Genomic DNA, 26540 nt, shown 5'->3' on the forward strand with positions numbered 1-26540 from the left:
TTTTACTTCTAGTAATGCTTTCTGTCCCCATTCAGTTTATTTTGTCTAATAATAATATAGCTATATCTGCTTTCTTTTAGTGAGTATTGAATGATACATCCTTTTGTATTCAGTCTTTCTATAATTTTATGTTTTAGATTATCTCTTGTAAATAACATAACATTTGATTTGTAAAATGCAATTTCATAATTGTGTCTTTTAACTGGAGCATTTAGTTCATTTACACTTAATATAACTACTGATATATTTGAGTTTAATGCTACCAATTTATTTTGTCTAATTGCTTCTATTTTTTTTCTCTACCTCTCTTTCCTCTTTTGGATTAATCGAATGTTTATCATTCCATTTTACCTCTATTAATTTGGAATTTATATACTCTCTCTCTTTTTAATTTGTCCTATATATTCCCATAGAGCCCTGGTGGTGCAGTGGTTAAATGTTTGGCTGTTAATCAAGAGGTTGGCAGCTCAAATCCACCAGTTGCTCCTTGGAAACTCTATGGGGAAATTCTACTCTGTCGTATAGGGTTGCTATTAGTTGGAATCAACTCGAAGGCAATGGGGTTATATATTCCTATATATTTGGGAGAAAGATGTGGCAGTCTGCCCCCGTAAAGATTTACAGCCTTGGAAACCCTATGGAGCAATTCTGCTCTGTCCTACAGCGTTGCTATGGGTCAGAATCAACTCTATGGCAATGGGTGGGTATCCTATATACTATAGTACACGTACTATTGTACTTAACATATCATAGTCTATATTTAAGGAAGTCTCTAGTTAATCAACACCTTTACCCTTCTCCTGAACAATACAAAGAACTTAACATCTCTAATCCCCTCTTACTTAAATCCTATGGTTGCAATATATTTTAATTCTTTGTTTTGTTTTCATCTCCTCAAGATATTACTAATGTTTTAGCCAGCCATTGTGCATTTAGGTTTACCCACATATTTACCATTCTCATCGTTCTTCATTTTTCTTTCTGATTCTCGGAAGTTTCACCTTGGTATCACTTTTTTTCCACTTGAAGTACATAATTCATAATTTAGGATTTCCTTTAATAAGGGTTTGCTGTGGAAAATTCATTTAGTTTTTGTTTACTGAAAAATGTCTTTAGTTTGGCCTTATATGGTAGAAATTGTCATAGAAGAGAATTGGCATTATAAATTAATAGGGAAAGGAAGGACTATTCAATAACTAATATTGGGGCAACAGATTTCCATCTGAAAAAAATTATATCCTTACTTCAAATTACTACCACATGGCTATCAGTTTGTCGTACTGTGGTGGCATGCGTGTTGCTGTGATACTGGAAGCTATGCCACTGGTATTTAAAATACCAGCTGGGTCACCTATGGTGGACAAATTTCCAGACTAAGACCTACTTGGAAGAAGGACCTGGCGGTCTACTTCTGAAAACATTGGCCAGAGAAAACTTTATGAATAGCAGCAGAACATTGCTATAGTGCTGGAAGATGAGCTGCTCCTATTGGAAGGCGCTCGAAATAAGACTTAGGAAGAGCTACTTCCTCAAAGTATAGTAGAGTCGAACTTAATAATGTGGATGGAGTCAAGCTTCTGGGATCTTGATTTGCTGACGTGATACGATCCAAAATGAGAAGAAACAGCCGCAAACATCCATTAATAATTGGAACGTGGAATGTATGAAGTATGAATCTAGGAAAGTTGGAAGTTGTTGAAAGTGAAACGAAACACATAAAGATGGATATCCTAGGCATTAGTGAGCTGATATGGTATTGGCCATTTTGAATCAGAAAATCATATTGTCTACTATGCCAGGAAAGACAAATTGAAGAGGAATGGTATTGCATTCATTGTCTAAAAGAACATTTCAAGATGTAGCGTGAAGTACAACACTGTCAGTGATAGGATAATATCCATATGCCTATAAGGAAGACTAGTTAATAAGACTATTATTCAAATTTATACACCAACCACTAATGCCAAAGATGAGGAAATTGAAGATTTTTACCAATTTCTGCAGTCTGAAATCGATCAAACATACAATCAGGATGCAATTGACAATTTCTGGTGATTGGAATGCGTAACTAGGAAACAAAGAAGAAGGATCTGTAGTTGGAAAATATAGCCTTGGTGATAGAAACAACACTGGAGATTGCATGATATAGTTTTGCAAGACCAATGATTTCTTCATTGCAAATACCTTTTTTCAACAACATAAACGACGACTAAACATGTGGATATCACCAGATGGAAAACACAAAAATCAAATTGACTATATCTGTGGAAAGAAGACCATGAAGAAGCTCAATATGATCAATCAGAAGAAGGCCAGAGGCTGACTTCAGAACAGACCATTATTTGCTCATATGAAAGTTCAAGTTGAGGCTGAAGAAAATTAAAACAAGTCCACAAGAACCAAAATACGACCTTGAGTATATCCCACTTGTATTTGGTGACCATCTCAAGCATAGATTTGACACATTGAATACTGATAACCAAAGACCAGATGAGTTGTGGGATGACATCAAGGACATCATACATGAAGAAAGCAAAAAGTCATTAAAGAAACAGGAAAAAAGAAAAGACCAAAATGAGTGTCAAAAGAGACTCTGAAAGTTGCTCTTGAACATAGAGTAACTAAAGTGAAAGGAAGAAACGATGAAGCACAAGAGCTGAACAGAAGATTTCAAAAGGTGGCTTGAGAAGACAAAGTAAAGTATTGTAATGAAATGTGCAGAGACCTGGAGTTAGAAAATCAAAAGGGAAGAATACTGTCGGTATTTCTTAAAGCTGAAAGAACTGAAGAAAAAAAGTCAAGCCTCGAGTTGCAATTTTGAAGGATTCTATGGGCAAAATATTGAACAATGCAGGAAGCATCAAAAGGAGATGGAAGGAGAGAGGCGAGGCCAAGATGGCGGAGTAGTCAGACACTTCCTGTGGTCCCTCTTACAACAAAGACCCGAAAAAAAAACAAGTGAATCGATTATATATGACTATCTAAGAATGCTGAATATCAAAGGCAAAGTTGAGGGATTGGATTGAGTGGCAAAGGGAGGGAGAGACAGTTGGGAAGCAGCAAGGAGTTTGCCAGACCTGACGCAGTGGGAGCTGGACCCCTTCAGGCCACATCTGCCTCCCTTCGCAGTGAGGCAAGCAGTGGTGCTCGGGAGCATTTTCCACATCAGGAGAGACCCAGCAGCAGAGAAGCTACTCTGGCATCCAGAACCAGTGAAAAGCAGTGCTCAGTCAGCAAAAGATAAGTACATGTGTCTAGCCTACCACACAGATCAAAAAACACTCCTTTGGGAAAAACCCCTCTCCCATTCACCTCCCCCCTCCCTGCTCTGCACCAGGTCCCAGGCCAGCTTCAGGGATTTCTGAGTTCCCTGGGCCCGAAGTAGGACCCGTCACGTGCCCTGAGCCATTCTCTTGGCCTTGGAGAGGGAACAAATTAACAAACAGGGAAGAAATAATCTGCTGGCTCCCCTAAGCCAGGAACTCAGGGTAGGCACAGCTCCTTTGCCTAGGCACAGGCATAAGGGGTCCACAGACTTCGAATGGCTTTCACCCCTGCATAGACCTGTGTGGGCCCATTTCAACAGTGTAGGCTCTCATTCCCACAGTACAACAGGGTATATACCTGAAATCTAACTTCAGCTATTTCAGCTATATGGTGAAGTGACAGGTTCATGACATTTGGCACTGCTCTGCCCATTAAGCAGGGTCCTCACTTACTCAGATTGGGGGCCTGAGGGCTGGTGGCTCCACCTATGCCACTGAGCCACCTGCAACAGGGGTCCAAGAATAAGTGGTGCCCCCAATCCTTACAGCTAACAGCAATGGGTACTCATAGTCCGGCTGCAAAACCCACCCATCTATGTGCTCTAGGGAACAGGGACACGCTTTCCTCCCAGACACTCAGGGGCATCCATCAGCTCCCTGCCTTGCTCAGCGCATGACCCTCTACTGCAGCCAGATACCTGGGCCTACACCAATCACCCATGCCTGTCTAGCACTGTAAGTGAGAGCCTGCACCACACACTTGGTCACCGACTACCTGGACACCTAAGCTGCATTCATACAAGAAAAGTAAACAGACTCCTTGGCTCACATACCTAGTAACAGATCTAACCATCTGATGACAGGATGTTAGAGCTTCAAAGGCACCAATAATCAAACTAGCTCACATGAGCAGCCTATTTGGGCATATGAAAACAAAACAAAATAAGAAGCTAGGACACAGTAAGCAAACATAAACTAAATAAATATAATAATTTATTGATGGCTTAGAGACAACAGTTAATATCAAGTCACACAAAGAGGCAGACCATGATGGCTTCAGCAAGCTCCCAAAATAAAGAAACAAAAAATTTCCTGGAGGAAGAGAATTTCTTGGAATTACCAGAGGCAGAATACAAAAGATTAATATACAGAAGTCTTCAAGAGATCAGGCAAAATGCAGAACATGCCAAGAAACACACAGACAAAACAATAGAGGATCTTAAGAAGGTTATTCAAGAGCATAATGACAATTTTAATAGGCTGCAAGAGTCCATAGAGAGATAGCAATCAGAAATCCAGAAGATTAACAATAAAATTTCAGAATTAGACAACGCAATAGAAAGTCATAGGAGCAGAATTGAGGCAATAGAAGTCAGCATTAGTGAGATTGAAGGTAAAGCACTTGACAACAACTTATTTGAGGAAAAATCAGATAAAAGAATTTTAAAAAATGAAGAAATCCTACGAATTATGTAGGACTCTATCAAGAGGAATGACCTATGAGTTATTGGAATACCAGAACAGGAGGGATAATAGAAAATACAGAGAGAATTGTTGAAGACTTGTTGGCAGAAAACTTCCCTGATATCATGAAAGATGAGATGATATCTATCCAAGATACTCATTGAAACCCACATGAGGTAGATCCCAAAAGAAAGTCACCAAGACATATTATAATCAAACTTGCCAAAACCAAAGATAAAGAATTTTAAGAGCATCTAGGGATAAATGAAAAGTCATCTACAAAGGACAGTCAATAAGACTAAGTTTGGACTACTATCTAAAGGTTGGCAGTTTGAACCCACCTAGTGATGCTGTGGAAGAAAGGCCTGGCAATCTGCTTCTGTAAAGATTACAGCCAAGAAAACCTTACCAAACAGTGCTACTCTGTAACGTGGGATTACCATGAGTCGGAATAGACTCTAGGGCAACAGGTTTTCGTTTGTTTCTCCTAAAAGTACTTGGCAAAATCTTTCTCTTTTGGTGTCATTGCCTGGTACTGTCAAGGAATTCTGCGCAAACACATGCCGTAACTGTTCACAAATGAAGATGCTCCATCTCTGAGTGGTGGGATTTGCTTACAATGGGGTTCAGTAGATGCAGTCAGGCCCCTATGAGTCGGAATCCACTGGATGGCAACGAATTTAGTTTTTTGGTTTATTAGGGTCCCTAGAGGGGTGGTTAAGGGATTGTTGGGAAAGGTTAATTCTTGGAACAGGCGTCTCCGGGGCTTTGCACCAGAGAGCGCTGGGGCGCTTGTGGGGGCCTGGACTCGGAGAGGGGGCAGAGGTTGGAGTGGTGAGTTGGGCAAGGGCCCCAGAAGGTTGGAGTCCAGGTGGAAGCAGAGGTGTGGAGAGAGTCTCTCTGGACTAGGGATGGGACCCGAGGAGAGGGTTCTCGGATGGGGCTCCGCGGGCAGGCACTGGGGACTCTTCTAGCGGAGGGACAGAGCCCAGCGACTGAGCCGGCTTGAGGGTCGATACAGAGCTGCAGGAACTCGGGGTCCTCTTCCTCCTCTGCTTGGGCGGCGGTCTCCGAGGCAGATGCGCAGAAGGATCCCTGCTCGGCGGCGACGTCGTCCCCGGGAACGCTCAGGAAAGAGCCCCGTTCGAGGCTGATATGCGAGTCGCTCTCCCCTCTGGAGTCTTCGACGACCGAACCCAGGAGGGCCTCGTGGACCAGGATGAGGGTGTGATCCCCGGGAGACACCCGCAGGACGGACGCGGGCGCGGTCTCCAGCACCAGGTTGGCGTCGCGCAGTGGCACCTGCAGGGCACAGTCCGCGGCCAGGGCCACCACGAAGGGGGGAAGCCTGCGGCCCCTGGCTGCCCAGCCCAGACCTCGGGTTCCTCCCATCGGAAGCGCTTGGACGGGCAGGGTTTCCCGGGCTGAGGCCTCCACCAGGACGCTGGGCAGGGGCTGGGGCTGCAGGGCCTCGATGGCGCTACAGGCGGAGCTCCTGGGGCCTGGTGGAGGGCGCAGAGCGCGGAGGATCAGCCTTGGCGCGGTGACGAGTCTGCGGTCAGGCGAGACCGGCTGAGGATTGATGAGGAGCCGGTCCTTGGAGGTTCCGGGGCGCGCATCCCGTAAGGTCTGCAGTCCTGGATTCTGGGGGACCAGCACCCGGAGAAGAGCTGGGCCTAGAGCTTTCGAATGAATCTTCTGGCTTCTTCACTCCGAACCGGTTGCTCACCGGCTGTTAATTACCTTGGATGTCGGGGGACCTGTGACTACCGCCGTGTCTTCTGCCTATGTTCCGCCCCTGATGTGGCCTACAGGGGATCAGTACTGTCCAATAACTGGGGAGGTTTTGCAAAGTGTCTGTAAGGGAATGCTCCTCGAATTCTCCTTGAGAGGCCGAATGGCCTTTATTGCTTTTATTCCTGGAAAATAAATACCCAAATCACAATCTCATAAGCTTTCTTGCTTTTAGAAGTTGCTGTTAGCTGCCCTCTTGACTTGGCCCAGACTCACTGATCACCTCATTCAAAACTCAATGCTGCCGGGTCCTGCACCATTCTCATGATCGGTTGCGGATCAGATTGCTGTGATCCATAGGGTTTTCATTGGCTAATTTTCAGAAGTACTAGAATGCCTGGCCTTCCAGAATAAGAAGTTCTTGGAAGCTCCCCCCAAACCTGTTCAGCATCATAGCAGCATGGAAACTGAGCGAATCAAAACCCAGGTCTCCCTCATGGAAGGAGAGAATTCTCTCATGGAACCACCACTGCCCTCATGCTTTTAGAAGTAGCCTTATGTCTAACATCTAAGATTTTCCAAGACAGTACGAAAAAGAGCTTTATTCCATCACTCCTCCCCCTGCAAAATGAAATCTCCCCATTCCAACCCACATGCTTCTTGGAATTTTCATTCATGAGAAAAATTAGAAATGCAAATTCAACGTTGTAAACGAGTTTTTTTTTCTTTCAAATTAATAAAGTGAAACTGACTGCAGTTTTTTGTTGGAGGCTAGGCTGTGTTAATAATTATTCATAATAACAAAAGCAAAAAATAATCATAAGGTTTTAACTCTTTGTATTAAAACTTACTGTCTGGCCTGTCATATATATTGAGTGTTACAATTTAGTTTATTCAGTCCTTACAAGTGGGGTTCAGAGAAGGGAAGGACATTTTACAAAATTAAACACAACTGATTTTCTTTACTTCTGGTGGTTATGTTCAATAATGTTCCTGCAAACACTGAGTTAGTGAACACCGAATCAGCCTCGTTGGACCTCCGCTGGGAATTTTTCGCATCTCTGCGCATATACATGCCTGCTGATGTCCGCAAAAGCAACCCCGTATTTTTGGAAAGAATAGGCGAATTTGAAAATATGCAATCCACAAATAATGAGGATCGACTGTACCTGGTTTATGTTGGATATGGATTAAATACAGACTTGTTTAACTTTAAAACAGGAGTCTTTGATTATTTAACCATATGCTGATGAAAATTACCTGGATGTGGAATTGCTAGTTGGTAGAGGTTCAAACCCACCAGCGGCTCTACAGGAGAAAGATGTGGTACTGCGCTTTGGTAAAGATTAATCCTGAGTTGTAAGACTCATAGCGACCCTATAGGACAGAGCAGAGCTGCCCCCTAGGGTTTCCAAGGAGCAGCTGGTGGATTCCAACTGCCAAGCTTTTTGTTAGCAGCCAAGCTCTTAACCACTGCACCACCAGGGCTTCGCTTAAAGATAACGGTCTTACAGTTCCTATGAGTCAGAATCCACTCGACTGCCAACGAGTTTTATTTTTAGTGTGTGACACTTTAAGAATAATAGACAATTCCGGGGCCTGCTGGATGGCTGGGGCACAGGGGATGAGCCCTACGCTGTGTCAGGTCTCTGAGGTCAGGCGAGGCCGGCTGAGGATTTATGAGGAGCGAATCCTTGTAGGTTCTAAGAACTTGCCAATATGGTGATGTAAAATGGTAACTCATCATACATTTATATTGTATTTCTCTGATTATTCGTGAGGTTGATCATATATGTATTGCCATTCATGTAACATCTGTGAAATATGTGTTTATGTCTTTTGCCCATTTTTAAAATTGATTTTTGGGACTTCCTTATTGCTTATGTGTGTTGAAATTATCTTTTGCCATTTTGTGACTTGTTTTTATTCACATTATTTATAATTTCTTCTTTTATTAATATATAAAAATTTTCCATTTCAACCATTTTTACATGTACAATTCGATGACATTAATTACATTCACCATGTTGTACAACAATCACCAGTTTCCAAAGTTTTCATCACCCTTAACAGAAACTCAGTGCCCATTAAGCAATAACTCTCCCTTTCTCCCTCGCACTTACCCCTGATAACCACTAATAAACTTTGATCTCTGTATATTTGCCTTTTCTAAATATTTCATATAAGTGGGATCATACAATATATGTCCTTTTGTGTCTGACTTACTTCATTCATCAAAACGTTTTCAAGGTTCATCCATGTTGTAGCATGCATCATTTCTCTTTATGGCTGAATAATATTCTACTGTATATTTATATACATATATATATTCATTTTGTTTATCCATTCATCTGTTGATGAACATTTGGGTTGTTTCCACCTTTTGGCTATTATGAATAGTCCTGTAATGAACATTGGTATACAAGTATCTGTTTGCATTCCTGTTTTCAATTCTTTTGGGTATATACCTAAGGGTGGAATTGCTGTGTCATATGGTAATCCTATGTTTAACTTTTTGAGGAATTGCCAAACTGTTTTCCACAGTGGCGATACCATTTTACATTCTCACCAGCAATGAATGACGGTTCCAATTTCTCCATATCCTTCTCAACACTTGTCATTTTCCATTTTTCCAATAAAAGCTGTCTTAGTGAGGGTGAAGTGGTATCTCATTGTGGTTTTGATTTGCATGTCCCTAATGACTAATGAGGAGCCCTGGTGGCATAGTGGTTAAGAGCTCAGGCTGCTAACCAAAAGGTTGGCAGTTCAAACCCACCAGTAGCTCCTTGGAAATCCTTTGGGGCAGTTCTACACTGCCCTATAGAGTCACTATGAGTCGGAATTGATTTCATGGCATTGGGTTAATGACTAATGATGTTGAACATTTTTTTCATGTGCTTATTGGCCATTTGCATATCTTCTTTGGAGACATGTTGTCTTAGGCTGGGTTCCCTAGAGAAGCAAAACCAGTAAAGTGTATCAATATATATAGAGAGGGATTTATATCAAGGAAACAGCTCATGCGATAGTAGAGGCTAGAAAGTCCCAAGTCCGTGGAGCAGGGTAGAGGCCTCTCCCAAGTCACGCAGACGCAGAAGCTGGCAGCCCAAGGTCAGCAGGTCAGAGAGCAGGGCTCCCGCTCACAGGCTGTGCAGATCAATGAATCCCAGGTTCAGCAGAGAAGCTGACAGCTCAAGTCCCACCCAAGAACCAGAGATGAGACGACAGGAGGCAGCTGCAGGATCCAGAGAGAGCAAAAAGCTAGAACGACTGCTTATATTCAGATGCGGGCCACACCCGCAAGGAGACTCCCTTTCATCTGATTGGCTACTCACAATACATTCAATAATGGGAGTGATTACATTAAAACACTGAGAATCATGGCCCAGCCAAGCTGACACACAATCTTAACCATCACAAATGTCTATTCAAATCTTTTGCCCATTTTTATATTGGGCTGTTTATCTTTTTGTTGTTGAGTTGTAGGTATTCTTTATATATTCTGGATACTAAACTCTTATCAGTTATATGGTTCTCAAATATTTTCTCCATTCTGTACATTTTCACTTTATTGATAAAGTCTTTTTATTCACGAAAGTTTTTAATTTTAATGAAGTTCAATTACCTGTTTTTTCTTTTGTTCCTCTTGCTTTTGGTGTCATATCTAAGAATCCATTGACAAAAACTAGGTCCTGAAGCATTACCCCTATGTTTTGTTCTAAGACTTTTATGGTTTTAATTCTTCTAAATAGGTCTTTGATCCATTTTGAGTTAATTTTTGTATATCAGGTGAGGTATGGGTCCAGCTTCATTCTTTTGTATGTAGAAATCGAATTGTCCCAGCACCACTTATTTAAAAATTTTTTTTTATTGTACTTTAGTTGAAGGTTTACAGAACAGTTTCTCACTGCACAGTTAGTACACATATTGTTTTATGACATTGGTTAACAACCCCACGACATGTCAACACTATCGCTTCTTGACCTTGGGTTCCTTATTACCAGCTTTCCTGTCTCCCCCTGCCTTCTAGTCCTTGTCCCTGGGCTGTTGTGCCCCATTAGTTTTGTTTTATTTTATGGGGATGTCTAATCTTTGGCCAAAGGGTGAACCTCAGGAGTGACTTCATTACTGAGCTAAAAGTGTGTCGGGGCCATACTCTTCAGGGTTTCTCCAGTCACTGTCAGGCCAGTAAATCTGGTCTTTTTTGTGTGTTAGAATTTTGTTCTACATTTTTATCCAGCTCTGTCCAGGATCCTCTGTTGTGATCCCTGTCAGAGCAGTCAGTGGTGGTAGCTGGGCACCATCTAGTTATACTGGACTCAGTCTGGTGGAGGCCATGGTAGTTGTGGTCCATTAGTCCTTTGAACTAATCTTTCCCTTGTATCTTGTTTTCTTCATTCTCCCTTGCTCCCAAAGGGGTGAGACCAGTGGAGTATCTTAGATAGCTGCTCACAGGCTTTTAAGACCCCAGATGCTACTCACCAAGGTAGAATGTAAAACATTTTCTTTATAAACTATGTTATGCCAATTGAGCTAGATGTTCCCTGAGACCATGGTCTCCACAGCCCTCAGCCCAGCAATTCGGTCGCTCAGGGAGTTTGGATGTGTCTATAGAGATTCCATGATGTTGCCAAGTTGTGCTGATTCCCCACTACTTTGTACTGTCTTACCCTTCACCAAAGTTACCACTTATCTATTGTCTGTTCAGTATTCCCCACTCCACCCCCACCTCTCCCCTCCCTCGTAGCCATCAAAGATTGTTTCTTTTTGCGTGTAAACCTTTTCAAGAGTTTTTACAATAGTGGTCTCATACAATATTTGTCCTTTTGTGATTGACTTATTTCACTCAGTATAATGTCCTCCAGTTTCATCCATGTTATGAGATGCTTCACAGATTCATCATTGTTCTTTATTGATGCATAATACTCCATTGTGTGTATGTACCATAGTTTGTTTATCCATTCTTCTGTTGATGGGCATCTAGGTTGTTTCCATCTTTTTGCTATTGTGAACAATGCTGCAATGAACATGGGTGTGCATATGTCTATTCATGTGATGGCTCTTATTCTTCTAGGATATATTCCTAGGAGTGGGATTTCTGGATCGTATGGTATTTCTAGTTCTAGCTTTCTAAGGAAGTGCCATATCGTTTTCCAAAATGGTTGTATCATTTTGCATACCCACCAGCAGTGCATAAGAGTTCCAATCTCCTTGCAGCTTCTCCAACGTTTGTTATTTCCAGTTTTGATTCGGCAGCACCATTTATTGAAGAACCTATTCTTTCCCCATTGAACGGATCTAGCACCCTTGTTGAAAATCAATTGACCTTAGATATATGGGTTTTTTCTGGACTCTCAATTTTGTTCTATTGATCTATACCTCTATCATTATACCAGTACCAGACTAAACGAATAATTTCTTTTATAAGGATCGCACAAAGCTGGTTCCTATGAGGCGGAGGTTAAAGATGTCCCAAATGTCCCGCTTTCCCAAGCTGCTTTACCACTCCATCATCTTTGACATCAATTACTCCCTCTCCACTCAGCACTCTCCCTCCTGTTTTTGGGTTCCCTAATTCGCTGCAATGTCTCACAGAACTCACAAACCATATAAAGAAAATGGCTCACATGTTTTTGGAGGCTGGCAAGTCCCAAATTCATGGTTCAGGTGTAGGCTTCTCCTTGGCCCTCAGTCTCTGCCCAAAGGCATTCAGATTTCTTGCTCCGTGGGCCAGAAAGACCACTGTGCCATCTTCTGTGAGTCTCTCCTGCCAGTCTCTCCTTCCTTGGTGGTGGTGGGCTCTTCTCTTTCCCACCTCTGGGGTAGCTCATTTTAAGCCCAGCAGGATGGCAAAACTGACCAATCCCCTTGGTGGCCCACAATTACCCTATCACACAGTCCTGCCCACTCACCTGGGTGGGAGTTACAAGACAATGGCTAGAAAGGCCACACAAAAAGCAATCCATTACACTGCAAAGGTTATTTTGATTACTGTAGCTTTATAGTACATTATTTGTTTTTCTTTCTCAAGATTGCTTTGCATATTCAAGGCCCCTTGTAATTCCTTATAAATTTAAAGATTGGCTTTTCCATTTCTGCAAAGAATTCTGTTGGAATTTTGATAGGGATTGCATTGAATCTATAGATCACTTTGGGTTGTGTTGACATCTTGACAATATTAAGTCTTCCAATCCAGGAACATGGAATGTTCTTCCACTTATTTAGGTCTCCTTTAATTTCCTTCAGCGGTGTTTTATACATTTCATTGTATAAGTTTTTTCTTCCTTGGTTAAATTTACTCCTAGATATTTTATTATTTTAGATGCTATTGTAAATGGAATTGTTTTCTTAATTTCCTTTTCATATTGCTCTTTGCTGGTGCATAGATTTTTGTGTGTTGACCTTGTACTCAGCAACGTTGCTGAATTCGTTTATTAGCTCTAGTAGCTTTCTTGTGGATTCTTTGGGATTTTCTATAAGTGGGATCATGTCAACTGCAAATCAAGATAGTTTTGCTTCTTCCATCCCACTCTAGATACTTTTTATTTCTTTTTCTTGCCTAATTGCTGTGGCTAAGACTGTCAGTACAGTATCGAATAGCAGTGGTGGGAGCCGGCATCCTTGTCCTGTTCCTGATATAGTGTCTTTTGATAAACAGAAGTTCTTAATTTTTTTTCTCAAAGCAAAGCTCTCACATATTTATTAGTGGAATCAATCTCTTAATGTGGAGGCATAAAAACAAAGGAAGAAACAAAAGAAAACCTAATACATGTTCAATTGTACAGATCATGTAGAAATTTTCAACTTGATATGGTAGAATGCTAGTGATCCTGACAGAGAGGTAAATCTGTGTGCCATCATGTGTGCGACTCCCTATAGATCCAACTTGGTTCTTCTCCAATGTCTCCTTTTGGCATTTTACCTGATTTTGTTACCAGTTTTCATTTGAATCCATTGGGGAATGAGGAGATTCTGCCTTTGTTTCTTTACCAGTAATCTCTTGATCCTGAAAGTCTTATGAGAAGACAAGATGAGAATAGATGGCGGCTGCAATCACCATGATGGCAGAGAAAGGGAGAAAGACAGAATAACAGAGAAAGATAGTTTTAAATTAAGAAGTTAAGATAGTTTCAAATTTATCACTTTTGTTCTTCTTGCTTTGTGATTTTTGTGTATTGCTTAAGGAATACTTCCTGTCCCAAGATCAGTTCTATCTTTTCAATATTTAAATCTTTACCTTTCAAAATTTAAGCTCTTATCCAGATGTAATGATTTGTTCTGTATGAATGAGACAGTAATTCAAATTCAAACATTTCATCCACATGCAAAACTAATTGTCCCAACATCTTTTATTGAAAAGTCCACTTTCCCACTGAACTGTATAATTTCCTAGATTATACACTTTATCTGCTTATATGTAGATTTATTTGATCTTTCTATTCTGTTGCATTGATTTGATTGCATAACCAGAGATAATTTCATGAAATCTTAAATTATTTATGTCATTCTACTAAGTTCTTTTGGTCTAAAAATCTTTATTTTATGTTTATTTTTGAAAAATGGTTTCATTAAGGGAAAAGTTCCAGGTCAAAACAGTTAGTTTCTATCAGCACTTTGATGCTATTATTCCACTGTATTCTGGCTTCCATTGTTGCCGCTGAGAAGTCAGTTTTCTAACTAATTGCCTTTTCACAGTAATTAAGTTATCTTTTTTTTTTTCTGGATTTTTTAAAAAAATCAACCCTTTGAGTATGGTGTTTTTAGGTTTACTACAATCTGTTTAAATGTGTATTTATTTTTATTTATTATTCTTGAAAGTTTTCATGCTTCCTGAATTTGAGAACTCTGCAAAAGAGCCCTGATGCTGCAGTGATTGAGCACTTGGCTGCTAACCGAAAGGTCTGCTGTTAGAACCCCCCAGCTGCTCAGCAGGAGAAAGATGTGGCAGTCTGCTTTGGTAAAGATTACAGCCTTGGAAACCCTATGGGACAGTTCTACTCTGTCTCATATGGTTGCTATGAGTCGGAATTGACTTGATGGCAATGGGCTTAGTTTTTTTTTTTTTGTTGTTGTTGTTATACCTTATATCTACACACACACACACACACACACACACACACACACACACATGCATATATACACCATATATACCCTAGAATTATATATGTTCTTGAGAATATCTTTCTTTTTTCCTCTCTTCAGCACCAAAAGTCTTGCCACCTCTATCTGCCAAGGGGTCATGAAAACTAATTTCATGCTTTTACCCTGTTTGTGGTTGAAATCTGTACATCCCTCATATTATAGATTTTAATCTTAAAATACTCAGTGTTTGGTATTTTCTCAATACCTCCTACACCTTTTCACTCTGCCTCCTGGAGCTCATGGTCAGTAATCACAAAATTCCCAAATCTTCAACCTCCTTGATGTTCCCTTTAACTTTCTACTGTAATTGGGACCCAGCTTCACCTGAGTACCTTGATTTCCCTGTAGGCTTCTCAAGTGGAGGCTGTTTTCTCTCCCATACACCCCTGGTATTCATGCCTGGAAATGGTGTATGTGTTCATCTTGCTCCTCAGTGCTGCTTTCTAACCATATCTCCATCCTTCTTGAATTTCACGTCATCAGACTATAACCACCCACTACTCTTTCTTGGTGCAATCCTGTACCCTCTTTCCAACTCCAGGGCTTCTCCCTGTCTGTCATGGATTGAATTGTGTCCCCCAAAAATATCTGTCAACTTGGCTGGGTTATGATTCCCAGTATTGTATGATCATGTACCATTATGTAAGTCTAATGTGATTTCCTTATGTGTTGTAAATTCAATCACTATGATCTAATAAAATGGATTGGTGGCAGTTATACTGATGAGGTTTACAAGATTAGATAGTGTCTTAATCCAATCTCTTTTGAGATATAAAAGAGAGAATAAAGCAGAGACACATGGGAACCTCACACCACCAAGAAATCAGTGCCAAGAGCAGAGTGCGTCCTTTGGACCTGAGGTTCCTGCGCTGAGATGCTTCCAGACCAAGGGAAGACTGATGCATCACAAGGACCTTCCAGACCAAGGGAAGACTGATGACACAGACCTTCCTCCAGAGCTGACAGAGAAAGCATTCCCTTGGAGCTGATGCCCTGAATTTGGACTTGTAGCCTACTGGACTGAGAGAATAAACTTCTCTTTGTTAAAGCCATCCACTTGTGATATATCTGTTAGAGCAGCACTAGATGACTAAGACACTGTCATTCCTTGAATTTTTTTTTCTTTTAACCCTTGGCTTTTCTTGAATCTCTTTCACATTGATTCTGTCATAATTCTTGGTGATTTCAAAATCCACTTAGATAGCTCTTCATAAACACTGGTATATCTCCATCCTGTCCCACATCCTTACAATCCAGACTCCTATATTTCACTGCCCAGTCAACATCTCCAGCTGCATATATAACAGACATCTCAAATCACACTAGCTCAAAATTGAACTCATCTTATTTTTTCCTAAATCTGCTTCCCTCAAGGTCTTTCCAACCCCAGTTAAATAACAACTCCATCGTTTTTTTGTTCAGGCCCTAACCTTCAAGTTATCCTTGACTCTGTTTCACCCTTCACATCAAGTAATCCCATTTTCTCTGTTTCAAAATATATCCAAGAACATGCTGCTTATTATCACTCCTTCTGCTACCACTTTAATCTAAGCTAGTATTCTTTCGTTTGTGAATTATTGTTGTGGTTTCCTAGGTGCTCTTCCTACTTCTGTCTTTGCCTGCCTTCTCCTCCCCTGACTAGTCTCTACACAATAGCCAGAGTGATCCTGTTAAACCACAAGTCAGATTATGTCGTTCCTCTGCTCAAACACCTACAATGGCTCCCCATTTTACTCAGAGTGAAATATTTCCCAAGCCTAATGTGAAATATCTTATGTTTCCACAAGGCCTTATGTGAAATACCACCCTCTCTCCCCAATACATACATACAATTATCTGACCTCACATCCTACCCCTCTCCACTCCTCTTTGTTCCCTCTGCTTCAGTCACGCCCACCTCCTTTCTGTTCCCTAAATATGCCAGGCATGCTCCCTCCTCAGAGATGCCTGGAATGTTCATCCCTATATTTTTGTATGGCCCACTCCCTCATTTTTTCCTCTAAAGTTCACGTTCTCACTGAGGCCTTCCCTGCGTATCAAATCTAAAGTGACAACCGTTGACATTTCTGTCCCACTTCCCTGCCTTCATTTCTCATAAGCACTGAACATTTTTTGGAAGGTATTGTACATTTTAGTTATTTATCTTGTTTACTCTCTGTTCCCCCTTCAGATGAACCCTGTGAAGGCAGTGATTTTTCTTTTTTTTTTTTTTCAGCTGTTTTGTTCTCTGCTATATCACTATATTCCCAGTGTTTGGAAAAGTGCATGGTGCACAGTAGGCGCTTAATACTTATTAAATGAATGAATGAATTTTTCTATCATCACATCTAGAGAGTTCTCATTCATGATCTCTGTGAATAGTACTTTTCCCTCCTTCTGTCAGTGTCCTCCCTCCATCTCTTACAGTCTGTGGTAGAAACGCTCCCTCTCTACTAATGTCTCTTACCCTCCCTTTCATATTTTATGTTTTTACTGCCTCTGGCCTTATGGATGGTTTCTCTAGCTCAGTATTTTCCTCTTCAGCTCTGTCTAATCGATTGTTTAACCCATTCATTATATTTCTCATTTCAATGTTTAAATATTTAATGCATAGCAGTTTTTTCTGGCTCCCTTTTAAAGCTGCCATATCTTTTGATAGTCTTTTTTTTCTCCTTAGCTACACGTATGTTAAGGAGCCCTGGTGGCACATCTGGTAAGCACTTGGCTGCTAACCAAAAGGTTGTTGGTTCGAACTCACTCAGCTGCTCCGTGCTGGAAAGATGTGTTGATCTACTCCCGCAAAGATTACAGCCTAGAAAACCCGATGGGGCAGTTCTGTTCTGTCACATGGGGTCACTATGAGCTGGAATCAACTTGATGACACTTAACAACCGCACGTATGTTGCCCTCTTTCATGTCCTCAATAAAATTAAAAATATTTTAAAAACATCTTATATCTGGTAATTCAGTGATTTCAACCATCAGAGGGGCTGATTCTATCTTTTCTTGTTCTAGATTATCTCATTTATTCTCATTTATGGTGATTTGCTTTCTTGTTATGGATTATGAGCTTATAATCATTGGAACGTTATTTCTGAGACGTTACTGAGCTCTGGGTATAAGGTGTATTTTTCTCCGACTTCTCTGCTATGTTCATAGGAGCAGTATCTACCGGGAACACGTTAAACTCCTGGCTTTTTCAACCCCAAAAGATTGTGCTTCATTCTAGCTGGAGCCAAGTTTAAGAAAGGTGCATTTTAGTTCCATCTCTTTTTATATCATGAGTTTTCTTTTCTTTTGTTGTTAGCTTACCTATTGGAGGTGTCAGGTCTTAGAAGCCTGTTATTTTTTTCAGGGCTGTGTGACTGCTGAATTTTACCTTCTCTCTTGCATACAAGGACTATTAAAACCAAATCACCATAGACTACTAGGTATCCCCAAGGCAACGTCTTGCTTTAGCACCCACTTTCCTCTCTGGATTCATGATTTGTCATCATTTTTAGCCTTGGAGGATTTTTCTTATATTTTTACAAGTGGTGCTATGCCCTTGAAAGTATTAAAATAAGAGATCACTTTCAAGAGTTTTGTTCTTGAGATTTTTGGACTGTTTGGTCCACATGTTGCTGAAAATGGATGCCCTCAGTTATTTCTAGTGTAGAGCATGAGGCTCTCACGATGGAAGACAGTTTTGCAAACAGGGTTACTTCCCTCTTCAGAATGACCAGATTCACAAGGCTGGGGCTTGTGACTAGTTAATTGCTATATCATAGGGGAGGCATGGTTGAGTGTGTGGTGGAAATTGTGGACAAGATGGTAGTTCAGGTGGATTCTCTCCTCCTATTGGAGACAGACAGCATTGATATGAAATATTAAACCATATTAAATATAGACATCTACTTTCAAAAGAAAGATATAAGCCTTCAGGGACCAGAAATGGAGTGGAAAACCCAGTCTTTGACTGGGCAGCTGATGTTTTGATGTATTCGTGGTATGGAGACTGAAATATATAGTAGCATATGGAATTTCTTCTTGGAGGGGGCTGAAAATCAGCCTGCTGCCAATGATTGGAAGTTGAAGAGGCACTCATGACTATTTAATGGTTGTGCCTTTGGTGGATCAAGGAAAGACAGATTGAAACTGGAAATTGAGTGACTGGGTGATTGCTTGAAGGTCCCTGTGTGGCATAAATGGTTTGTGCTTGACTACTAACCTAAAAGTTGGTGGTTGGAACCCATCCAGTGGCACTGTGAAAGAAAGGCCTGGCTATCTGCTTCCATAAAGATTACAATGAAGAAAACCCTATGGAGCAGTTCTACTCTGTAACATACGGGGTTGCCATGAGTTGGACTTGACTCGGTAACAATGGGTTTGGGTTTTTTTTTGGGTAATTGCTTCAGCATTAGACCTGAGTCTTTCCAGAGAAAGTTACAAGGTCCCAAAAGTCTTGATTCTAAGTTGTGGCCCTTGGAGGACTAGAAAATGGAAACTGTAAAATTATAAATGTGGGGTGCAGAATATGAATTCTCACACATAATTCACCCACCAACGAACGCCACTAAGCACAGGAGACAATCCAATGTGATTAAAAACAAATACTGGTGATCTTACCTGTAAGAAAATTGAATTAATTGAGCTATTAATGTTTTTTAAAAAATTCAAAATATAAAGGACAGAATACTATTCATAAAACAAAAATAGTTATCATCTAAGTTCAGAACTTTGGAAACAAGGAAATAAAAATCTTGAAATGAAAAAATGCAATATTTGAAATGAAACCTTTCTTATAGAAGTACAAACAGAATACTGGAAATAGTCAATGAAAAGATCAGTTAATTGAATTAAAGAATAGAGAAAGCTGGAATTGACAAAAGGTATACACACCACATGCAATGTAATATTAAGATTTAAGAGTCATGCTTGACTGATTGAACAGTGCCATTACATATCTCATTGCATTTCCAGACAGGGGCTTGTGTGGGATATTCCAATGGATCGAGCCTAAGATTTTGTAGGATTTCAGGAAAAAGAGTTAGTAAAGCATGTCGATAATCTAAATAATTATTGATGTTTAAAAAAATGAAATTGTCTACCAACTTCAGCTTTACCAGTAGTATTTTATTTCGTTTATAAAAATACAAAGCAAGCATGACAATAAATTAACTTTTTAAAATGAGAAGTTTGGTTCACATGGTTGTGTTCCAAATTAAAAAAAATGAGAGAAAACAACAACAACAAAAAAACCTCAAGGTGTAATATGAATGATACAAAATAATGTGGAATAGCAGGAATGCAAATATTTTCCATCAGTCTATGGGGGAAATCACCAGACAAACAGAAATACATATCTCAATGCATGCTGAAAACTTGATAAAATTCAACGTGTATTAATAATCAAAAGTAAATCGATGGAAGAGAACTTCTTCAACAGGTTTAAGGGGTAGCTATGAACAAACATATTATCATTACTTACAGTAATATTTGGCAAATTCTCAGAAGAGCAGCTGGGAACACCAAGAAAGAGAAAAACTATGGTTAAGAGTTCACAAATTCATAAAGAAACACACAAGGAAACTCGTCACATAACAAACGCAGTCATTATTTTGGTTTGGGAAGAAATGGGACCAGCTGATGCTACAGAAAGCTGGATTTTGCGAGAAAATAACTGATGCAAAATGAGGGGGCATTGAGGGACCTGAAGCAGCCCAAAGGTTTGAATATACAGCGTCTGGTATCTCTGGGTGGATTTTCGATTTCAAAGATCTAGAATCTGCTTTCTCTTCCTGAGATCCTCATCTGCTATTAGCGGTCAGTAGTCTGCAGAGAAAAAGCAACTGTCCGCTGTCTGCTCATGAGTACTCAATCTCCAGGCTGTTCGATAATACATGAGGATTCTGAAAATCCTGAAGGGCCCCCGAGGGTAGCCAGCTTTGTGTGTGTGGGCGTGGTTCATCCCTAGAACAAGCATCTCCGGGCCCTGCAGGGAGGCCGGGGAGAGCACTGGGGGCGCTCGTGGGGGCCTGGACTCGGAGACGGGGGCAGAGGTTGGAGTGGTGAGTTGGGGAAGGGCCCCAGAAGGTGAGAGTCCAGGCTGGGGACCCGAGGAGAGGGTTCTAGGATGGCGCCCCGCGGGCAGGGACTGGGGACTCTTCTAGCGGAGGGGCGGAGCCCAGCGACCGAGCCAGCCTGAGGGTTTATCCAGAGCTGCAAGAACTCGGGGTCCACTTCCTCCTCTGCTTGGGCTGCAGTCTCCGAGGCGGATGCGCGGAAGGATCCCTGCTCAACAGCGACGTCGTCCCCGGGAGCGCTCTAGAAAGAGCCCAGTTCCAGACTGACAGGCGAGTTGCTTTCCCCTCTGGAGTCTTCGACGAACGAACCCAGGAGAGCCTCGTGGACCAGAATGAGGGTGTGGTCCCCGAAAGACACCCGCAGGACGGACGTGGGCGCGGACTGCAGCGCCAGGTCGGCATCGAGCAGCCGCAACTGCACAGCACAGCCTGCGGCCAGGGCCACCACGGAGGTGAGAACGCCCGCGGCCCCTATTGGCCCAGCCTGGACTTCGGGCTCCTCCCATCGGAAGCGCTTGGACAGGCGAGGTCCCCCGGGCTGAGGCCCCCACCAGGGCGCTGGGCAGGGGCTGGGGCTGGGGCTGCGGCGCCTGCTGCCCATTACCTCGACGGCGCAACGGGCGGAGTTCCTGGGGCCTGGTGGAGGGCGCGGGGCGTGGGGGATCAGCCCTGCGCGCGGTGACGGGTCTCTACAGTCAGGCAAGGTCTGAGGGCGGATGGGTCGCAGGAGCCTGCGACGCCGGGCGAGTCCTCGGAGCTTCGAGGTCACCTCCCGGGTGAGCAGCAGTCCAGGTTTAGGGGAGCCAAGTCCCGCGCAGGACTCGGCCTCGCGTATTCGAATCTGGGCTTCCTCACGCCAACCGGATGCCCACCAGACGGCCTATTATGTTGCAGGTGACGCCAGCGGAACCAAAGTCGCAAAATGTCACGTTAAGCTCCGCCCCCTTCGAGGCTCCGCCCCAGAGAGACAGAGGCGTCCCTGTAGTCCAATACAGTGGCTGCGGTTGGTAGGTCACTGTAAGGAAATATTTCTATAGATCTATAGGGGGCAGAACAATTATGCCCGCTATAGGGCTTGGCTTCTAATGTCAGGTTCTCGGGCTTTCCTGCGTTGACCTCAGATGCGCAGGTAATGCTCAATTACGTTGCAAGTCATAATAGCCAAAAGCCAGAAAGCCAGGGGCACTAGGACCCGAAGACATAATGGCAGCCTCCTGCCGAGGCCCCGCCCCGGAAATGTCCTGCGCTATCCTTTTGATCCAATAGTGAGGTGAGTTTTGGGTGACACTCTTAGGCAAGTGTTCGCCTGTTAACGACAGATCCGTTTAGGGTAATCGTAGACCCTGCATCATTAGTTAATTGCTGTAGTCAGTAAACCAAAAAAACCACACCAGTTGCCATCGGGTTGCTTCCGACCCATGGCGACTCAATGTAGGTCAGAGTAGACTGTGCTTCATAGAGTTTTCAGAGACTGGTTTTTTGGAAGTAGATTGCCAGATCTTTCTTCTGAGGTGCCTCTGAGTGGACTCTAACCTCCAGTCTTACCGCATTGGGCAGGAACACCTGCAGGGCAAAACCAGGGCCATGACCACCACAGAGATGAGCAAGCCTAGTGCATTAACTGTTTGCACCACCAGGGACTCCGTAGTTAGTACTATGTAGTAATTATTATACTACCATAAACTGTAGTAAGACTTTACTTACTTTATCAAATTACCTAAACTAGCACCTTGAGGTGTTTTCAATTTTTAGCTTAGTCTTGTTGTTGTTAGTTGCCACCCAGTCGATTCTGACTCATGGCGACCCCATATGTGCAGAGTAGAACTGCTTCATAGGGTTTTCAAGGCTGTGACCTCTGGGTGGGTTCGAACCACAACCTTTTGGCTAGTACTCAGCGCTTAACCGTTCACACCACCCAGGGACTCCTTAGTTCAGTTTATAGATGCTGAAATGCCATGCAGAATGGTTAACTAACTTGCTCAGGAAACTGGAACTAGCAGAGCTCAGTTTGAGATGTCAAGTTCCACTTAAGATGATACAGGGTTAGCGCTTTTGATCTGAGTGTTTGTAAAGGCAGGTGTGTGTGGTGTGAATACACCTGGCTGCAAAAGGAAAGGTGTGGCTCAACTCATTATCTAGTGTTAATAAGAGAAAACACTCAATGCTAATTTTGGAATAGGTCGTAATTTTATATGGTTCAAAGCATACATGGAAACATTTCTTCCCATTCTTGCCCCTTAGCCACTTGATTTCTTACCTTGGAGGTAACCGTTATTATGATTTATTCCAGAATATTTTGTGCACTTAAAAGCAAATCACATGTATATTATTTAGCTCCCTCCTCCTTTACAAAGTAGTATAGTACATACACCCTATTTATAAGGGCTGCAGCATTCCTTTGTGTGGATTTTTAATTTAAATCAGGCTTCTCTTGATGTACATTTAAGCTAGTGGTCTGTGACTTGGCAGCATTTGTATCTCCTGGAAAGTTTATGGAAAATTCAGGTTCTTTGGCCCCATCACAGAACCACTGAATCAGATTTCCTAGCGGGTGAGACCTAGGAATTCTCTGTAATCACCCCCAGAAAATTCGGTTTTATGCTGAAGTTTAAGATCACTGAACTTGTTTTCATTTCGCAGTTGAGAGGTTCAGGTAGGGTGCATTTTCTGCTTGTGGTCAGGGTGCTGCTTCTTGGTAACAAAATTATGGAGGCATGTGCCGTGGCCTCAGATTCTACCACTAGGGCTCGATTTCTGGGTATTCCTCGTTGCAGTGGCGGAAAATTACCGAGAGGACGTGGCCTGGGGTTGGGCACTGGCTGGGCAAACCCGCTCGGACTCCAGCCGGTGTTGGGGGGGTCCTCCCGGAACCTCTGGTCCCCGCAGGTGCCTCCTGCGGGGTGAATGTGGACGCCACTGGAGTCCGGGCTCAGAGGGCGTCGGGAGTGGGAAGTTTGCGGGAGATGACAACTTACTTTGGCCCTGGAGTGTTCTGTCTGCGACCTGGGAATGTTCCAGGCTCCAAGAATAGTGAGGGTGCCATTCAGGAGAGTGAGAGTGAACTGCCATTGTGTGAGGGGCAGATGGGCGAGCACAGGGTGGGCCAGCACACAGGAAGGGGCTTCTGGCCAGACCCCCAGCTCTGAGCTAGGTGGAGCCTGTTCCTGGTGCCACCTCCTGTCTGATGCTCCTGCGAGTTCATCACCATCCTGGGCCCTGTGATTTAACCCAAGTCTCTACTTCCTCAGAATCCTCACTGTGAACTCCCTTTCCAAGGGAGTGTGATCCTGTCTCTGGATGGAGCCAGTGAGCAGTGGTCTTGTAAGGCACACTCTTGGTTCAGTCACTTTCTAAGTGGGTGATCTTGGGCAAGTCACGTCACCCCCTGTAAGACTCAATTTCCTTTCATGTAAAATGGGGCAAATGCTATCTATTTTGCAGGGTGGTTGTGAGATAATGTGTGTAAAATGTTCCTGGAACATAGAAGGTGCTTAGTAAATAATCACTATTATTACGTTTATTATCTGTCTTTTCCACTTAACAGTGTCAGCTCTGTACCCCAGGGTCTGGAAAGTCATCATCATCCTAAAAAGGAATCCTGCCTTTTAGAAAACACACTTCCAGGTGTTTTTATGGCATAATACCTATATGGATCAGGAATGGGTGTGCTGGCACCCTATCAGATATTTTCATTCTGCCTGATTTTACCTTTTTCTTAAGAGTACTCAAAAGACTGTCGGAGTGGATTATCAGGCCCACTCATTGGGTTTCCTTGGTGTCAATCAATACTACCTAACCAATCAGTACAAACTGCTTGAACCTCTGAGGAGGCCGGACTCGGGAGTCGGGCAAAAATGTCTTCCAGGTCTGCGCAGGGAGCAAGGTGGCAGAGGCAAGTTCCACTGAGAGAAGCGAGGGAGCTCTGGTCTAGGAAGCTGGGCACTATTAGGGACAGTGCTGAATGGGGATCAAGAGTTTCTTCAACTTTGGGGCATCTGGGCACTGCCGATCCTTTGTTGGTTTATCTGAGACCTGGAGGCTTAGGCCCAGGACTTGGGGCTGGAACAGTGCTTTTGGCATTGGCTATAATGAGGCCTGTGTGTTATCCCCTAGAATGCAGTAATGACTTTTAAAAATCCCTATTTATTTTTATTCACACAAGTCACAATACATGAATGCATTTTCCAAATATACGGTGTAGCTAAAGCTGCAGTCTCCCATCAATTCCCCACCCCACCACCACACACTAATCTGAGGCTGGTGTGATTAAGACCCCTTTCTATGTATTTTTTACTTTCTTCCTGGAATGGCACCATACTGTGAGTATTTTTCTGCAATATGTTAGAGTGTACTCTTATTTGCCATTGTTATCTGCCAAGTACATTATCTGTTCCATCTTTTATTCAAGAATCTTTCTTTTTTAACATGCACTACTGACTTTTCTATCTTGTTTGAACATTTCTGTAAGAAGAGGCAATTTCAAAAATCTCACGTACAAGAAAGCTACTGGAACTAATAGAAAGATTCAGCAGAGTAGCAGGATACAAGATAAACATACAAAAATCAGTTGGAGTCTTATACACTAATAAAGAGAACAATGAAAAGGACATCAGGAAAGCAATACCGTTTATAATAGCCCCTAAAAAAATAAAATACTTAGGAATAAATCTAGCCAGAGAAGTAAAAGACCTATACAAAGAAAACTACAAAACACTACTTCAAGAAACTCAAAGGGATCTACATACATGGAAAAACATACTATGCTCATGGATAGGTAGATTCAACATTGTGAAAATGACAATTCTACCCAAAGCAATTTACAAATACAATGCAATCCCGATCCAAATACCAACAGCATTCTTTAAAGAGATCGAAAAACTTTATATGGAAAGGGAAGTAGCCTCGAATAAGTAAAGCACTATTGAAGAAGAAGAATAAAGTAGGAGGACTCACACTACCTGACCTCAGAACCTACTATACAGCTACGGGAGTCAAAACAGCCTGGTACTGATACAACGACAGATACATTGACCAATGGAACAGAATTGAGAACCCAGATATAAATTCATCCACCTGTGGTCACCTGATCTTCGACAAGGGCCCAAAGTCCATCAAACGGGGAAAAGGTAGTCTTTTTAACAAATGGTGCTGGCGAAACTGGATGTCCATCTGGAAAAAAATGAAACAGGACCCATACCTCACACTGTATACAAAAACTAACTCAAAATGGATCAAAGACCTAACTATAAAGCCAAAAATTATAAAGTTCATAGTAGAAAAAATAAGATCAATGCTAGAGGCCCTAATACATGGCATTAACAGGATACAAACCATAACCAACAACACACAAACTCCAGAAGATAAGCTAGATAACTGGGATTTTCTAAAAATCAAACACCTATGCTCTTCAAAAGACTTCACCAAAAGAGTAAAAAGAGAACCTACAGACTAGGGAAGAATTTTTGGACATTGCAAGTCAGACAAAGGTCTAATCTCTATAATCTACAAGAAAATCCAACACTTCTACAACAAAAAGACAAATAATCCAATTAAAAAATGGGGAAAGGAAATGAACAGACACTTCACCAAAGAAGACATTCAAGCGGCCAACAGATACATGAAGAAATGCTCCCAATCACTAGCCATTAGAGAAATGCAAATATAAACCACAATGAAATACCATCTCACCCCCGGCATTACTGGCACAAATCAAAAACAAATGTTGGAGAGGCTGCGGGGAGATCGGAACTCTTACGCACTGCTGGTGGGAATGCATAATGATACAACCATTTTGGAAAATGATATGGAGCTTCCTTAGAAAGCTAGAAATAGAAATACCATACGATCCAGCAATCCCACTCCTAGGAATATATCCTAGAGAAATAAGAGC

At 42.2% G+C, this 26540-nt stretch overlaps 2 protein-coding genes and 1 pseudogene across 2 annotated transcripts; all 3 read right to left on the reverse strand.

Moving 5' to 3' along the window:
• Positions 1-5448: 5448 nt before the first annotated feature.
• LOC101341757 (proline-rich protein 23C-like) lies at positions 5449-7539 on the reverse strand (the record flags this gene model as incomplete). The annotated part of the gene is given in 5 exon segments (XM_023736030.1): positions 5449-5602; positions 5641-6076; positions 6079-6210; positions 6474-6649; positions 7466-7539. Coding segments are annotated over 5 exon segments (972 nt in total), but the record flags the coding sequence as incomplete, so codon positions are not given.
• Positions 7540-13337: 5798 nt separating this feature from the next.
• On the reverse strand, positions 13338-14761 carry LOC111821439 (60S ribosomal protein L39 pseudogene; annotated as a pseudogene).
• Positions 14762-20537: 5776 nt separating this feature from the next.
• On the reverse strand, positions 20538-21251 carry LOC101342018 (proline-rich protein 23C). The gene is given in 1 exon segment (XM_023735938.1): positions 20538-21251. A coding segment is annotated over 1 exon segment (714 nt).
• Between the last annotated feature and the right edge of the window lie 5289 nt (positions 21252-26540).

Source organism: Trichechus manatus, unplaced genomic scaffold (genome assembly GCF_000243295.1).
Source record: "Trichechus manatus latirostris isolate Lorelei unplaced genomic scaffold, TriManLat1.0 scaffold00084, whole genome shotgun sequence".
NCBI classification, from domain to species: domain Eukaryota; kingdom Metazoa; phylum Chordata; class Mammalia; order Sirenia; family Trichechidae; genus Trichechus; species Trichechus manatus.